General features: G+C 48.1%; 1 protein-coding gene across 2 annotated transcripts in view; it reads left to right on the top strand.

The window, feature by feature from the left end:
* tab1 (TGF-beta activated kinase 1 (MAP3K7) binding protein 1) overlaps window positions 1-10,436 on the top strand; it is a 40,941-nt gene extending 30,505 nt beyond the window's left edge. For both annotated transcript variants that reach the window (XM_033013077.1, XM_033013078.1), the window contains exons 10-11: window positions 4,935-5,097; window positions 9,906-10,436. In XM_033013077.1, the coding sequence (XP_032868968.1) occupies window positions 4,935-5,097; window positions 9,906-10,125 (383 nt within the window). In that variant the 3' untranslated portion in view covers window positions 10,126-10,436. The remainder of the gene's footprint in view (window positions 1-4,934; window positions 5,098-9,905) is intronic.
* Window positions 10,437-18,232: the final 7,796 nt, after the last annotated feature.

Here is an 18,232-nt window from a genome sequence, read left to right as displayed (position 1 = left end):
CTGTTCTGTATTTATGCCTACAATATTCTGTTGTGCTGCAGCAAGCAAGAATTTCATTGTCCTATCTGGGACACATGACAATAAACTCTCTTGACTCTTGGAATCGAGAACAGGAGGACATAGGTTTAAGGTGAGGGGGAAAGATTTAATAGGAACCCGAGGGGTCACTTTTTCACACAAAGGGTGGTGGGTGTGTGGAAAGAGCCGCCGGAGGAGATGGGTGAGGCCGGTACTATTTCAAATTGAAGCAACATTTAGATAGGTACATGGATAGGATAGAATAGAATAGAATAGAATGCCATTTTATCGTCACTATACACATGTACAATGAGATTAAAAGCAGCTCCTACTCAGTGCAGACATGTAATTAGTTCAAAAAGACAAAAAACAAAACAAAAGGGGGCGGGGGGATAAGGTGCACAGTTCTGCGGCGCTATATACATATCTATAAAAAGATAATGGGTGAATAGAGTGAATAAATAGGATTCCTATATACAGTATGGGTTATTGCACATATTAAAAATTACAGTTACAGTACAAATTACAGTAGGTGGATAGATGGAAGTCCGGGGGTTAGGCTGTGAAGTCAGTACATGTGTGAGTTCAGAGAGGTTATGGCTTTTGGAAAGCAACTGTTCTTGAGTCTATTTGTCCTTGTTCTGATGCACCTATAGCGCCTCCCTGAGGGCAGCAGGTCGAACAGGCCAAATGCAGGATGGGAGCTGTCCTTGATGATGTTCTTCGCCCTGCTGAGGCAGCGGGAGGTGTAAATGGGTTTAGAGAGATAATAGCCAAATGACTAGTGTAGATGGGGCATGTTGGTCGGTGTGGGTGAATTGGGCCGAATGGCCTGTTTCCATGCTGTAACTCTCATGGGAAGATATGTCAAGCACAAGCAGACTGGTGATTTGGCGGTTCCAGCCAGGAAGGTTTACTTGTGACCCGTCACACACCCAATCTGGCATCTATGTATGACCTGCAGGATTTGAGCAGCTCAGTCAATCTTGTTAATGGCCATTGAGGTCCCCACCTACTGTGCCATTAGCAACTTTCAGTATGGATCAATGCGGAGGAGTGCTGATTCATCGGCTGAGAGAGGATGTCTGCGGTGGTAATTGGGGGTTTCCCCCCCACCCCCCCTGTCTATTTTGGACCTTATGTGGAATTTTGAGTCATTGTTTACTTCCTCCCACGTACACCACTGTGGGCCTATTCTGCTCGTGGGTTGGAGTGCATCGAAGGAATGTGATTTGAACAACAGTGTTTGCAGGATATGGTTCTGTGACACTCACCATGTTGGGGATGTTGCTCAGCTGGTCTGCACAGCAACTCTCCTCACAAGTACACTATCCCACAGGGGGTCTGTGAGCAGAGTTTCGCAAGTTTGACTTTGCTCCGTCTGACTACACTGCCTTATTTAATACCGGGCAATCTGCCCAGTTCTCTCTTCAATGGTGATAGTGTCTAATAACTGGCCAGCGGGCTGGGCTGGGCTGGGCTGTGTCAGAGGCAGATCAGGGTGAACCAGACCCCTGGGGCTGCAACCTCCAGATAAGGTCAGCGTTCACCCGTGGGATATTACTGATCCAGATGACATTTTACAGCAAATGGTTTGGTTTATTATCACGTGTACCGAGAGAAAATCTTTTTTTGTACCAACCAGTCAGCGGAAAGACTATATATGATTACAATCGAGCCATCCACAGTGTACAGGTATAAAGTGACTAACATTTAGTGCAAGGTAAAGTCTGATCAAAGATAGTCCGAGGTTCAGATGATAGTAGCTCTGGACTGCTCTCTAGTCGTTGATAGGTTGCTTCAGTTGCCTGTTAACCGCTGAAATTCTTGCTTGCTGCAGCACAACAGAATATTGTAGGCATAAATAAATACAGATCAGATCCCCTGAATCTGGAGATGTGTGTTTTCACACTTCTGTACGTCTTGCCTGTTGAGGTCCCTGTGGGTCGGGGGCCCAGTGGTCTTGTCGTGGGCTCGGCAGCTCCGGGGGAAGCCGTCGGTAGAGTCGGTGGGCCGCCGGTCTCAGTCGGTTTTGCTCATCGGCTCCTCGCCGCGCTGAGCCGTCGCGGCAAGTCTTCTGGTCCCGGGAGTCGGCACGTTTACAAATCTGAGGGGGGGATGGAGAAGAGCATAGTGTAAGTAAGAAATGCTGCTGTTGGAGTAGAGATGTAAGAGTGGAGCGATTGTAACGTGTAATTGCAGATCCGCTCCTGTGACCAACACACACACACACACACACACACACACAGTCGCCTGGCTCGGGCACCATCTTGGATCGTGATTCCAATTGGTAGTTCAATGCGCCCGTTTAAAATTCCGGATTATATGGATTAAAACAACTGCGAAGTGGTGTGAACTGGATCAGGAACAGACTTACTGCACGTCCAACGTGCACGTTGCAGAATCTCTGCGTCTTTTCTGATTTCCCCCGCCTAACTTTCCGCCACCAGCAAACCTAGACATGTTCCCCTCAGCCTGACCTTTGGGGAATAATTAATATCTCTGCGCATGAGGCTTTGGGAGAAGTGCAGTGAGGAGAAACAAACCCTGTTTCCTGTTTGAAACGACCGGGACTTTGTGTAAACACTGAAATAATTGGTACTCTGGAGGGTCGTGTGGATCTGGCTGCAGTTCAGCAGCTGACTAAAGTTTGGTTTTCCAGTTAAATGCGTCAGTTAGAATCCGGAGTTGCGATTTTAATTTGCACAAAGTTGGCTGCAGGGTCGGTTCTTTCTCTGAAGATGCCTCGAGAATATCTTGCCACTCGTGTGCGTGCGTTGGCTAATTTACTAAATCCAGTCACGAGAGCACATCTCATATACCCCTAGAACGTGGATAGACACAAAATGCTGGAGTAACTCAGCGGGAGAGGCAGCATCTCTGGAGAGAAGGAATGGGCGACGTTTCAGGTCAAGACCCTTCTTCAGACTTGCTGCTGGAACTTGGTTCAGGGTGACCTCTGGATTAGTGTTAATGGCTGAAGAATGTACAAACTCCGTACAGACAAGCATACGGTCTCCTCGTGACCTGCGTGTGTTTTCTCTGAGATCGGCAGTTTCCTCTCACACTCCAAAGACGTACAGTTTTGTAGGTTAATTGGCTTGGTATAATTGTAAATTGCTGCTTGTGTGTGTAGGATAGTGTAAGTGTGCAGGGATCACTGGTCGGCGTGGAATCGGTGGGCTGTTTCCGTGCTGTATCTCAAAACTAAACTAAATGTTGGAGGGGAACTTCTAGATTTTTGTTCGCTTTTGTTGGACGTTCAACTTCTTTGCCCCTGTGGAGACGCCGGGCATGTGGGGATGGAGGGCAATGAAGCGACAGCAAAAAGTGAACCAATGCCTCTGCTTCCTGAGGAGACTGAGGACATTTGGCATGTCTCCAACGATTCTTATGAACTTCTGCAGATCCACCACCGAAACGATGCTGTCAGGCTGTTTCACAGCTTGGTTTGGGAACAGCTCTGCCCAAGAGCGCAAGCAATGACATAGTTGTGGATGTAGCCCAGTCCATCACACAGACCAGACGTCCCACCATTGAGTCCATCCACACTTTACACTGCCTAGGGAAAGCAGAATACGCCTGCCCTGCTTGGGAGAGATCTACACATGCAAAGAAGATCGACTCATCCTTGAATGCCAGCTGCCGTATCATCACTGGTTGCCTCCGATCTACAGACATAAACAAGGTCTACCTACTGGCTGTCATCACTCCCCCAGGAGAGTAGGACGGAGCGTGTGAAACAACTGACAGACGATAGACAGCCATTACACAACCATGTGCCGGTTAAAATCCCGTAAGAGCTCCCTAAAGGGCCTGTCCCATTTTCCCAAGCTGCTCACGAATTCTCCCGAGTTTTCCCCTTGATTCAAACTCGGAGAATGTTCGTAATGGGTCCGTCGGAGTCCGTAGATATATCGTAGCGGCTCGTTATGTCAGTACTTGGGGCATCAGGTAAGTTGGAATGTTTTTTCCTGCCTGATTAAAAAAATGTCCATGAGTAAAAAGATAGTCGGGAGGAGAAAAATTGCAACATTTAATGCCCCGAGTACCTACAGCTGACATAACAAGCCGCTACGATATATCTACGGACGAGCAGCCAACATAATCAGAGTTGTCCCACCCAGGCCATTCTTCTTCCTGCTCCCGTACGGCAGAGTATACGGAAGCTTAAAAACGCGCACCACCAGACATAGAAACACCTTCATCCTCTCTGTTATCAGGTTTCTGAATGGTTCTCCATAAGCTAGGCTACTGCCCGATTCGCCTCTACCCCATTGTGGACATTAGACTTTGTCTCTGGAACTGAGTTGTTCCAAAGCTGCTTTCCTTTGCTCAACCGATTGTGCTTTCTGAAGAAGGGTCTCTACCCGAAACTCCACCTATTCCTTTTCTCCAGGGAGATGCTGTCTGACCCGCTGTTTCCTCAGCTTTTTGTGTCTATCTTTGGTTTCCGCCAGCATCTGCATTTCCTTCCTTCACTATTGGAGTTTGACTGGATTGTATTTATGGATGGTATTATCCGATCGGTTTGGATAGCATGCAACACAAAGCTTTGCACTGGACTTTGGTACATGTGAGAATAATAAACCTGAAGTACCTATTGCAGTGCACTAATTGGTATGAGAGACAGACAAAATCAGAAGCAAAAAGAGACAGAGTGCTGGAGTAACTCAGCAGGGCAGGCAGCATCCCTGGAGATGGTGGATAGGTGATGTTTCGGGTCAGGACCCTTCTTCAACCCGAATGATCACCCATCCATCTTCTCCGGAGATGCTGCCTGACACGCTGATTTACTCCAGCACTGTGTGTCCTTTTGTGCAAACTAACATCTGCAGTTACTTGGTTCTGCATTTAGATGGGAAACAATCTTTCACTGTGTGTCTGTTTGTTTTAATTCTTGTTCCATCTTCCAGGGGGTCGGATCTACCCTGTGTCCGTCCCGTACACCAGCACCCAAGGCACTCTGGGAAAAACCAGCGTCACGCTCTCCCTGGTCATGCCATCCCAGAATCAAATGATGAACGGTAACCACAGCAACTCCACGGGGGACGAGACAACACCTACGCTCACGAACAGGTACATGTCCCGAGTACAGGTGGGGGGGGGGGGGGAAGTTACTGTGAGGACAGGCCAGGTCAAGGCACGGGGAACTACAGGTGCTGGTTTACACAAAAGTACACAAAATGATGGAATAACACAACAGGTCAGACAGCATAGACACAAAAGTGTTAGACCAACTCAGCAGTTCAGGCAGCATCTCTGGAGAAAAGGAACGGGGGCCATTTTGGTCGGAACCCATCGTCAGGAAGCATCTGTGGGACGGCACGGTGGCGCAGTGGTAGAGCTACTGCCTGACCGCGCCAGAGACCCGGGTTCGATCCCGACTACGGGTGCTGTCTGTACGGAGTTTGTACGTTCTCCCCGTGACCTGCGTGGGTTTCCTCCGAGGTCTTCGCCTTCCTCCCACACTCCAAAGACGTGCAGGCTTGTAGGATAATTGGCTTGGTATAATTGTATAAATATTCAATGATCCCTAGTGTATGTATGGCACAGTTAGTGTAGGGGGATCGTTGGTCGGTGTGGGCTGAGGGGCCTATTTCCATGCTGTATCTCTAAACAAAACTAAACTTTTGAAAAAACATCCCTAGAGAACATGGATAGGCACCGTTTCAGGTCCGGACCTTTCTTCAGACGTTGATGGGGAAGGGGGAAGAAAGCTGGGAGAGAGGAGAGGCAGGTGATAGATCAGGGGTCGGCGGCCCGCGGGCCGAATGCGGCCCGTAACCTGAAATCATCTGGGCCACAGGCGGAATTTTTCCCCCATAATCATCCGGCCTGCCGAGCGCCAAGCTCTGGCTGTACCGCATCCTGCGCAAAGCCGCCGGCACGGCAGCTCACCTTCTGTGAACACGTTTAAGAAAGAACTGCAGATGCTGGAAAAATCGAAGGTAGACAAAAATGCTGGAGGAACTCAGCGGGTGAGACATGCAAGGATTGCATGAGGCTGCCTCACCCGCTGAGTTTCTCCAGCATTTTTGTCTACCTTGTTTTTGTCTACCTTCTGTGAACACGTGATGTGACGCCTGCCATCGGGGGCGGGATCCATGTGTACACGTGATAGATGTGGCCCGCCATCTGCTCACAGACATGTGTCCCGGCCACCTATGCAGAACAAGGTTGCCCACCCCTGTGATAGATGCGATGGGAGATGTTGATAGATGGATGGTTGGAACAAGGGCCAGAGATTTTGGCAGAAGCTGTGAGACAGACTGAGTGAAGGGTTGGAAGTTGTGAAGCCAGAGGAAGGTATGCTGGAGGAGGGAAGAAATGGCTGAAGCAAGGGATGGATGACTTGGATTAAGTGCTTGTAGTTACAGTAACACAGCAGCTGATCCAGGCGGTGCTGTGAAAGTGAGGTGCAGTCTCTCACGATCTCAGGCCGTGCTTGTGTTTTACAGCAGGACGTGCGTTTGGACTGGGCGTGGTGTAATACAGCAGAACATTTTAGTGCCCAAACCCTTTGCCCACTGATGGGCACATCTCATGAGGGGCTAAGTGGTGTTTCACACTAGATGCCGGCAGTGGCGGCATGGTGACGCAGGTGCTGCCTTACAGCGCCAGGGACCCAGGTTTAATTTCCGACTACTACTGCTGCTGTCTGTATTGTCGGTGTTAGTACATTATCTCCCTAGTGTGTAGGATAGAACTAGTGTATGGGGGCGATAGACACAAAAAGCTGGAGTAACTCAGCGGGAGAGGCAGCATCTCTGGAGAGAAGGAATGGGCACCCATTCCTTCTCTCCAGAGTTGCTGCCTGTCCCGCTGAGTTACTCCAGCTGTTAGTGTCGATCTTCGGTTTAAACCAGCATCTGCAGTTCCTTCCTGCACATAGTGTATGCATGTTGGCTGGTCAGCATGAACTGGGTGGGGCCGAAGGGCCTGTTTCCATGCTGTATCTCTAAACTAAACTAAGATGCCCTGGATGCTGGGAATCTCGTGCTCTTGCCCCAGAGGCAGGGGGGGTGGGGGAGCCAGCTATCTAGTGCCGTGCCAAGCAGGGCATCTGGCGAAGCTATCACTTGAGGGGGGGGGGGTAAGTGGGGTTTGGCTGTTACATTGTGTGGCGTTGGGGGGTGGGGGTGCAAAGAGCAGGGTGCAGGTGACACAGGGGAGGGGTGAGCAGAGTTTGGATAAAGTAAATAAAGGGAACTCCTTCACCGGTTTCTAATGCAGAAAGAGCCATTTGTCTAGAAATACAGCGTGGAAACGGACCCTTCGACCCACCACACCGACCATCGATTACCCATTCACACCATGTAGAAACAATAGACAATAGGTGCAGGAGTAGGGCATATGGCCCTTCAAGCCAGCCCCGCCATTCAATGTGATCATGGCTGATCATCCACAATCAGTACCCCGTTCCTGCCTTCTCCCCATATCCACTGACTCTGCTATCTTTAAGAGCCCTATCTAGCTCTCTCTTGAAAGTTTCCAGAGAACCTGCCTCCACCGCCCTCTGAGGCAGAGAATCCCACAGACTCACATTCTCTGTGTGAAAAAGTGTTTCCTCGTCTTCGTTCTAAGCAGCTTACCCCTTATTCTTGAACTGCGGCCCCTGGTTCTGGACTATCCCAACATCGGGAACATGTTTCCTGCCTCTAGCATGTCCAAACCTTAATAATCTTATATGTTTCAATAAGATTCCCTCTCATCCTAAACTCCAGAGTATACAAGCCCAGCCGCTCCATTCTCTCAGCATATGACAGTCCCGCCATCCCGGGAATTAACCTTGTCAACCTACGCTGCACTCCCTCAATAGCAAGAATGTCCTTCCTCAAATTTGGAGACCAAAATTGCACACAATACTCCAGGTGTGGTCTCACTAGGGCCCTGTACAACTGCAGAAGGACCTCTGGTTTATACCAAAGATAGACACAAAGTGCTGGAGTAACTCAGCGGGTCAGGCAGTATCTCTGGAGGAAAAGGATGGGTGATGTTTAGGATTTGGATCCTTCTTTGGTCGGAAGACTGAATAAAGGCCCTGACCTGAAACATCACCTATTTCTTTTCTCCAGAGTTGCTGCCTGGCCCGCTGAGTTACTCCGGCACATTGTGCCTAGTCATTCACACTTGTTCTGTTATCCCGCTTTCGCATCCTACATACTAGTGGCAATTTACAGGGACCAATTATCCTATAAGCCTGCACATCTTTGGATTGTGAGGACCAAGAGGAAACTGGAGCTTCCCAGAGAAAACCCACGCGGTCACAGGGAGAAAGTACAAACTCTGAACAGACAGTACCCGTAGTCAGGATTGAGCCCGGGTCTCTGGCGCTGTGATGCAGCAACTCTACCAGCTGTGCCCCTGTGCCGCCCTTAACTAAATAACCAGTGGTAAACTGAAATGATTGGCAATGTTTATTTTGTTTATTTGGGTTTTTTAAACCGGGACAGTGCATATTGATGGGGTGGGAGATTGCAACCTTCACGTGGTCCGCCCTGTTTCGACGAATGCAATCAACCTGGCGTGCACAATCAAATAAGATCAAATAGAACAAGCTTAGGCTGTGCACGCCATACGCAAGAAGAAGAAGAAGAAGAAGTGCATATTGATAAAGATTTACATGTAAATATGCAAGATTATAGCCAGTAGCTAATTTCCATCTTTAGTCCCTCTGGCAGGTTGATGTTAAATACACGTTAAACACATCACAACACAATCAATCAATGAGGAAAAAAAAGCCAATAAAATAAGAAAAATAACAATAAAGAGTACAATAAACAAACAGACAAACAATGCTGCTTATCACAGGTACACAAAATTGCTGGGGAAACTCAGCGGGTGCCGCAGCATCTATGGAGCGAAGGAAATAGGCGACGTTTCGGGCCGAAACCCTTCTTCAGACAGACCAGATAGCAGTGGATAATGTTAAGGTAGATTATGAGTGCAGTGATTCTTCTGCAGCCATACAACAAAAAGAAACAATTTTACAAGACACACAACCAACTCAATTCACACAGACATCCATCCCAGTGAATCTCCTCCTCACTGTGATGGAAGGCAAAGTCTTGTCTCTCCCCTGCTCTCCATCTTCTCCCGATGTTAAAGCCCCCGGCGGGCGACGGCAAGTCCCGCGGCCGTTAAAGCCGCGCCGGGCGATGTCAGGCCCCGCTCCGGGTCATTTACCACCCCGCAACTAGGGCGGGAGAAGCTGCCGCCGCGGGAGCTCCGAAAAGCGGTCTCCCACCAGGGACCCGCGAGCTCCCAATGTCACTGTCCACTGGGCCTGTGACTGGAGCCCCCAAAGCTCCGAAGTCCGGTCGCAGCCGCGCGCCACCACAGCTGTCCACGCTCTGAGGCCGACCAGCCCCACGACGGTGAGTCCGCAGGCTCCGCGACTGGAGCCCCCAGGTCGTTGTGGCTGGAGGCTGCTCCACGGTGCTAGGCCCCAACGACAACGGCGATCCGACAGGGAAAAGGTCGGGTCACCCGTACAGGGAAGAGATTTAAAAGTTTCCCCCACCCGCATATAAACACAGTTAAAAAAATAAAAACCACTACACATTAAACGAGACAAAAAATATTTTTAAACGAAGGACAGACGGGCTGCAGGGGCCGCTGCCGTGAAGCGCCACCCAACCCATTCTTGTAAACTTTCTCTTGGGTGGACAGCACAGGGATAGTCAGACGGCTTTGTGCCTGGGAGATTGTGTCTGATAAATCTGATTCGTGTTTCTGAGAAACTAAGGATAATCGGGGCAAGATGGTAGACATAGTCTATATAGATTACAGCAGGGCCTTTGATAAGACTCCATGTGGATGGTTAAGTGAGAGACGGTACAGCACAATATGACGATGTGACACCCCTTCTGGTTCCTTTCCAGTCAAAGCCCGACGGCCACGCTGCAGTCGACCAACACACACACACACAGCAGCAGCTCCAGCTCGGGGGACGGGCAGGGCCACCTCTTCCATCACCACCGGCTCCCTCACACCCTTCAACCCGACCAGGACGGCCGTGTCGAGCCCTACGTCGACTTCCTGGAGTTCTACCGGCTCTGGACGGTGGACCACAGTGAGCAGACGGTGGCTGGAGCGCAGTAGGTGACCGGTCCGGGCTGCCCCACACACCAGAGGCTCCGAGCTGTGACATATTGACCTGGGTCTTCGAACCATCGGCCTTCCAGGAGAGGTGGGGACGTGAACATCGGACAGATCTGAACGGCTGCTCGTTCTCACTTGGGTTTCATCTCCTCATCAGATCAGCTAATCTGGGCGATTGTCAGGGCACCAGAGACCTGCAATGGAGAGGAATATTCGAGGCCTGTACTTGTGTGTGTGTGTGTGTATATAAATACATGTGTGCCCTCCGTAATGTTTGGGAGAAAGACCCATCATTTATTTATTTGCCTCTCTACACCACAATTTGACATTTGTAATAGAAAAAAATCACATGTGGTTAAAGTGCACATTGTCAGATCTTATTAAAGGATAATGTTACACATTTTGGTTTCACCATGTAGAAAGTACAGCTGTGTTTATACATAACACCCCCCATTTCAGGGCACCATAATGTTTGGGACACATGGCTTCACAGGTGTTTGTAATTGCTCAGGTGTGTTTAATTGCCTCCTTAATGCAGGTATAAGAGAGCTCTCAGCACCTAGTCTTTCCTCCAGTCTTTCCATCACCTTTGGAAACTTTTATTGCTGTTTATCAACATGAGGACCAAAGTTGTGCCAATGAAAGTCAAAGAAGCCATTATGAGACTGAGAAACAAGAATAAAACTGTTAGAGACATCAGTCAAACCTTAGGCTTACCAAAATCAACTGTTTGGAACATCATTAAGAAGAAAGAGAGCACTGGTGAGCTTACTAATCGCAAAAGGACTGGCAGACCAAGGAAGACCTCCACAGCTGATGACAGAAGAATTCTCTCGTTAATAAAGAAAAATTCCCAAAACACCTGTCTGACAGATCAGAAACACTTTTCAGGAGTCATTTGTCAATGACCACTGTCCGCAGAAGACTTCATGAACGGAAATACAGAGGCTACACTGCAGGATGCAAACCACTGGTTAGCCGCAAAAATAGGATGGCCAGGTTACAGTTTGCCAAGAAGTACTTACAAGAGCAACCACAGTTCTGGAAATAGGTCTTATGGACAGATGAGATGAAGATTAACATATCATAGTGGCAAGAGCAGAGTATGGAGGAGAGAAGGAACTGCCCAAGATTCAAAGCATACCACCTCATCTGTGAAACACGGAGGTGGGGGTGTTATGGCCTGGGCATGTATGGCTGCTGAAGGTACTAGTTCACTTATCTTCATTGATGATACAACTGCTGATGGTAGTAGCATAATGAATTCTGAAGTGTATAGACACATCCTATCTGCTCAAGTTCAAACAAATGCCTCAAAACTCATTGGCCGGCGGTTCATTCTACAGCAAGACAGTGATCCCAAACATACCGCTAAAGGATGTTTCAAAGTTAAAAAATGGTCAATTCTTGAGTGACCAAGTCAATCACCCGATCTGAACCCAATTGAACATGCCTTTTATATGCTGAAGAGAAAACTGAAGGGGACTAGTCCCCAAAACAAGCATAAGCTAAAGATGGCTGCAATACAGACCTGGCAGAGCATCACCAGAGAAGACACCCAGCAACTGGTGATGTCCATGAATCATAGACTTTAAGTAGTCATTGCATGCAATGGATATGCAACAAAATACTAAACATGATTACATTAATTCACATGACGTTGCTGTGCCCCAAACATTACGGTGCCCTGAAATGGGGGGACTATGTATAAACACTGCTGTAATTTCTACATGGTGAAACCAAAATGTATAAAAATTAAAATCTGGCAATGTGCACCTTAACCACATGTGATTTTTTTTTTTCTATTACAAATCTCAAATTGTGGAGCACAGAGGCAAATAAATAAATGATGGGTCTTTGTCCCAAACATTATGGAGGGCACTGTACACATGGGTGTATATATACACATGTGTGTGTACACGTGCGTGTGTGTACATGTGTGCGTACACGTGTGTGTGTACATGTTTGTGTGTGTGTACATGTTTGTTGTGTGTGTGTGTGTACACATGTGTGTAAGTCCAGGCTGGGTTCATCTGTGATGACTTCCACAACCAAATAGTCAGCTGACTGCTTAAACTGCGTCAAAACGATTGCCAGAGTCGCCCTGGAGATTACAAGGCAGCTTCTGGGGGCAAGTGAGCTGAGGTTGTTTGACTTCTCCTTCTCGAGGAACCTTCTGGCTGATTCTGAGTGCCGAGTGTGTGTGTGTGACTGTGTTCAGGAGCTGTTGAAGCTCCTTAGTGTTTGATCCAACATCCCCAAAAGTCTTTGGCAGCAGCTTGGGGAAAGCTGCCAACCACTCCGACCATCATATCCGACGATGAAGCTACAAATATAAAGACATTATCCTGCCACGCTGCCAGCCTTTTAACATGACCTTCATCCAAAGAGAGCGCGTGGCATGTGACTGATTGCAAGAAGTGAACAGTCCGAATGTTATAGTCAATGAAAATCAAATTGAGTGCAGGTGCTGCAAATCTAAAGACATTTGATGCTGGTAACACTCAGCAGGTCAGGCAGCGTCTGTGGAATGAGAAACTGAGGTGATATTTCAGCCTCAAAATGCACCCATTTGATCACAGGGTTACAGCTTATCCCCATGGCAACATTGACTTCCCCCTTCCATTTTGTCTGAGCTAACCCTCCCCCCTATCTTTTTTTGCAAAGCAAATCTTTATTTATCCTTGGTACACAAAAATGCTGGAGAAACTCAGCGGGTGCAGCAGCATCTATGGAGCGAAGGAAATAGGCGACGTTTCGGGCCGAAACCCTTCTTCAGACTGATGGGGGGTGGGGGGGAGAAGGAAGGAAAAAGGGAGGAGGAGGAACTTTATTTATCCTTGTTCTGTCGAAGGATCTTTGACCTGAAAGATTCACTCTTTCACACTCCACGCTTGCTGTGTGACCTGCTAAGATATTTTCAGAATTCTGTTTTATTTTTGTTTGTCTTCACTTTCAAGGCCATGTGTATCTTTCCTGGTTATCTTCTGTTCTCACCTCTGCCTATTACAACAAATATTTTTCCTACTGTTATGCTTCCTCTCGACTGTGTGGCTTTTGCTTCCGAATTTTCAGCGGGATAACTCTGAGAAGCGGTTTGGTGTGTGGGGGGTTTAGTGAATTTGTGGATGGTCTCTGCTGCGTACCGGATCGGTGCAGTGGCATTTTCATTGCAGGCTGTGTGAATCAGAGACCGTTCGTTACTGAATGTGCCGGCTCCCTGCAGCAATGCGCTTTCTCAGTAGTAAGTAAATTTACACTGGTGTGAAGTGGTGTCTGCTCAGCCAAGTGCCGGTCTTATAATAGTGTCATGTAGAGGGCGGCACAGCGCCAGAGACCTGGGTTCAATAAACAATAGACAATAGGTGCAGGAGTAGGCCATTCGGCCCTTCGAGCCAGCACCGCCATTCAATGTGATCATGGCTGATCATCCCCAATCAGTACCCAGTTCCTGCCTTCTCCCCATGTCCCCTCACTCCGCTATCTTTAAGAGCCTATATAGCTATCTTTAAGAGTATCAAGCTCTCTCTTGAAAGTATCCAGAGAACCGGCCTCCACCGCCCTCTGAGGCAGAGAATTCCACAGACTCACCACTCTCTGTGAGAAAAAATGTTTCCTCGTCTCTGTTCTAAATGGCTTACCCCTTATTCTTAAACTGTGGCTCCTGGTTCTGGACTCCCCCAACATCGGGAACATGTTTCCTGCCTCTAGCGCGTCCAAACCCTTAACAATCTTATATGTTTCAATAAGATTCCCTCTCATCCTTCTAAACTCCAGAGTGTACAAGCACAGCCGCTCCATTCTCTCAGCATATGACAGTCCCGCCATCCCGGGAATTAACCTTGTTAACCTACGCTGCACTCCCTCAATAGCAAGAATGTCCTTCCTCAAATTAGGGGACCTAAACTGCACACAATACTCCCAAGTGTGGTCTCACTAGGGCCCTGTACAACTGCAGAAAGACCTCTTTGCTCCTATACTCGATTCCTCTTATAAAGGCCAACATGCCATTCGCTTTCTTCACTGCCTGCTGTACCTGCAGGCTTACCTTCATAGACAGATGAACAAGGACCCCTAGATCCCGTTGTACTTCCACTTTTCCCAACTTGACGCCATTCGAAAGCTAACGGTTCGATCCTGACTGACTGCTCTCTGTATGGAGTTTGTATGTGCTCCCCGTGACCTGCGTGGGTTTTCTCCGGGAGCTCCGGTTTCCTCCCACACTCAAGACGTATAGGCTTTGTAAGCTAATTGACTTGGTAAATACATAGGGTTTAGTTTCGAGATACAACGTGGAAACAAGCCCTTCGGCGCACCGCGTCCGCACAGACAAGTGATCCCTGCACACATACGCACACTAGGGACAATTTACCGTTACAGAAAGCCAATTGACCTATAAACCTGTACGTCCTTGCAATGTGGGAGGAAACCGGAGCACCAAGGATAATCCATAGGGAGAACATACAATCTCGGTACAGACAGCACCCGTAGTCAGGATGGAACCCGGGTCCCTGGCGCTGTGAGGCAGCAACTCTACTGCTTCACCACCGTGCCATCCAGGGTAGTGGGTTTTTGTGAGTTTGGGGGTGGGTCCTGGAATATCCTGCCAGGGGTTGCGGTAGAGACAAAATACCTGATGTTTAACTCATTTTGATAAGCACGGGAAAGTGCAGGGAATGGAGTGATCTAGATCACGGGCAGGCAGGGGAGATTAGTTGCGTTTGGTTTATTGTCACGTGGACCGAGGTACAATGAAAAGCTTTTGCCGTGCACTGTCCAGCCCACTAATGTAGTAAAGTTTAAATGTGCCCTGTTGGCCCCCATACGTGGATGTGAACACACTTCCCATCGACACCTCTGGCTGCTCCAAGCCCTGCATTGTTCCTCAGTCACAGCAATCAATGTATACATATATACTTTATACAATGGCACAGTGGTGCAGCTGTAGAGTTGCTGCCTTACAGCACCGGAGACCCTGGTTCGATCCTGACTACCGGTGCTGTCTGTAAGGTGTTTCTACGTTCTCCCCGTGACCTGCGTAGGTTTCCCCGAGATCATCCAAGATTGTTAAGGGTTTGGACACGCTAGAGGCAGGAAACATGTTCCCAATGTTGGGGGAGTCCAGAACCAGGGGCCACAGCTTAAGAGTAAGGAGTAAGCCATTTAGAACGGAGACGAGGAAACACTTTTTCTCACGGAGAGTGGTGAGTCTGTGGAATGCTGTGCCTCAGAGGGCGGGTGGAGGCCGGTTCTCTGGATGCTTTCAAGAAAGAAGTAGGGCTCTTAAAAATAGCGGAGTCAGGGGATACTAGGGGAAGGCAGGAACGGGCTACTGATTGGGGATGATCACATTGAATGTCGGTGCTGGCTCGAAGGGCCGAATGGCCTACTCCTGCACCTATTGTCAATTGTCTATCATAGGTTTCCTCCCACACTCCAAAGACGTAGAGGTTTGCAGGCCAATTGGCTTGGATTTGTATACTTGGTATAAGTGTAAATTGTCCCTAGTGTGTGTGTAGGCTCGTGTTAATGTGCGGGGATCGCTGGTCGGTGTGGACTCGGTGGGCCGAATGGTCTGCTTCCGTGCTGTATCTCTAAACTAAACTAAAATACTAAAACAGCAGAGAATCAGGCGGTGTGGATTCCCTTCCCTCTCCCGTGCCCAAGGGTAATCCGCACGCCCTTCTTCAAGCTGCGAGGTATCGGTAAGTCTGCAGAAAAATACAAAGAACATGAAATAAAATGGGCGACCCAATGTAAAATATACTTCAGTGTTGGTATGTTTAAGGCTGCACATCTGATAGAGGCAGGATAAAGATGGAAGATTGGGGATGGACCCTGCCGTTCAGATATTCCGCTAAATATATATTTTTTATATATATTACGTTTAGAGAGATAGATTGATACAGTGTGGAAACAGGCCCTTCGGCCCAACGTGCCCAAGCTGGCCAACATGTCCCAGCTACACTAGTCCCACCTGCCCGCATTTTTGGTCCATATCCCTCCAAACTAAACACGGAGGGAAAGATAGATCAGCCACGATTGAATGGCAGAGTAGACTTGATGGGAAAGCAAGAATTTCATTGTCCTATCTGGGACACATGACAATAAACTCTCTTGACTTGACTAGATGGGCCGAATGGCCTAGTGCTCCTACAATTCATGGCCTCATTAGAAATATGGAAAATAGGTGCAGAAGCAGGCCATTCGGCCCATCGAGCCTGCACCACCATTCAATATGATCATGGCTGATCATCCAACTCAGTACCTCCCTTCTCTCCATACCCCGTGATCCCTTTAGCCACAAGGGCCACATCTAACGCCCTCTTAAATATAGCCAATGAACTGGCCTCAACTACCTTCTGTGGCAGAGAATTCCACAGATTCTCCACTCTCTGTGTGAAAAATGTTTTTCTCATCTCGGTCCTAAAAGACTTACCCCTTATCCTTAAACTGACCCCTTGTTCTGGACTTCCCCAACATCGGGAACAATCTTCCTGCATCTAGCCTGTCCAACCCCTTAAGAATTTTGTAAGTTTCTATAAGATCCCCCCTCAATTTTCTAAATTCTAGCGAGTACAAGCCGAGTCTATCCAGTCTTTCTTCATATGAAAGTCCTGCCATCCCAGGAATCAGTCTGGTGAACCTTCTCTGTACTCCCTCTATGGCATTATTATCCGGCGAGAGGGAGAAGTGCACAGAGCTCACTGCCATAGGATCAGTTGAGGTGGCATTCAGGGAAAAGCAAATAAATACGAGCAAGAAAATAGTTATTTAAAAAAAAATACGTGGTGTCGATGTCGGGGCAGAGGAACCACTGTTGTAAGGTCAATTGCATTCATTGGCCATCAAATACTAAGTAGGTTCAATGTCAGAGATACTCAGGAAAAAATAGTTCCTCAAACAAAGTGTGGTTGTGTTTCATTAGATGAAAAGAAAACGCCCTACGGCTATTCTCGGCATCAGGGTCCTGCATGTTTATCTGCAGTCTAAATGTGATGGATGTGATAATGGAAATCCCGCCCATTTCCTGCTGACAGCCACAGACATAGCCTGCCCGTGGTAACCTCAATAACGTTGCAGTCAAAGATCCTATAGCAAGCAAGATAGATCACTCGACCAACAAGACGTAGCATGGTCATGGGCAGATCCATGGGTCATTTCCGGCCCCATTTCCGTAACCGGCTTCCGTCTCCGCACCAAAGATCTCATAGGATACTAGTGCGGAGACGGAACCCGGTTACGGAAACATCCTCGTAAAAATAAAAGTTATTTGGGGAAAATCTTCTAATTTTCAGAATTTTAATTTATTAACACAAACTGTTCTCCCGCAACGTTGATTACACTGCGAGTCGGGTCGGGTCGGGTTACGGAAGGGATGGAAGATTGCAACCTTCATGTGGTCCGCCCTGTTTCGACTAATGCAATCAACTCGACGTGCACAAACGGAAGATCAAATAAAACAAGTTGTCCAACAACTTTAGGCTGTGCACGCCACACGAAAGAAGAAGGGTTACGGAAACACGTTCCACTCCGTTGCGTACTACACGTCAGCCCATTGCATTTAGCAGGAGTGGTCTATCTTGCTCCGCTATAGGATCTTTGATTGCAGTGGCTTCAACATCCTCTGTCACAGACCTCGTCCACAACATGAGGAATCCTAGAATGACAGATTGGTCCTGAGCGACTATCTACCTCATTGGAGACCCTTTGATCAGCTAGCTTTGCAGGTTTTATCCTGCACTAAAACGTTATTCACATTATTCCCTTTCTCGTGTATGTGTGCACTGTGGATGGCTCGATTGTAATCATCTAGTGTGGGCAAGTTGGGCTGAAGGGCCTGTTACCACACTGACTAAATATGGAACGAGCTGCCGGAGGAGGTAGTTGAAGCAAGTACTAGCAGAATTTTGTTAATTTCAATGAGATCATGCCTCCAAAACCTAAGGAGCACACCCAGTCTGTTTAATTTCTTGGGGCCGTCATCCATTTGGGTACCAATCCATCCCTTGTGGAAAGTACCTCTTCCTTGTGTCTGGAGAGCAGACTTGTACTAAACAGTCTGGTTGCAGATTCACCAGGATCCCATGTAATGGCAGTAGGACTT

Source organism: Amblyraja radiata, chromosome 38 (genome assembly GCF_010909765.2).
Source record: "Amblyraja radiata isolate CabotCenter1 chromosome 38, sAmbRad1.1.pri, whole genome shotgun sequence".
Lineage (NCBI taxonomy): Eukaryota > Metazoa > Chordata > Chondrichthyes > Rajiformes > Rajidae > Amblyraja > Amblyraja radiata.
Note: the sequence above shows the minus strand (reverse complement) of the source record. Positions and strands in the feature narration are given on the sequence as shown.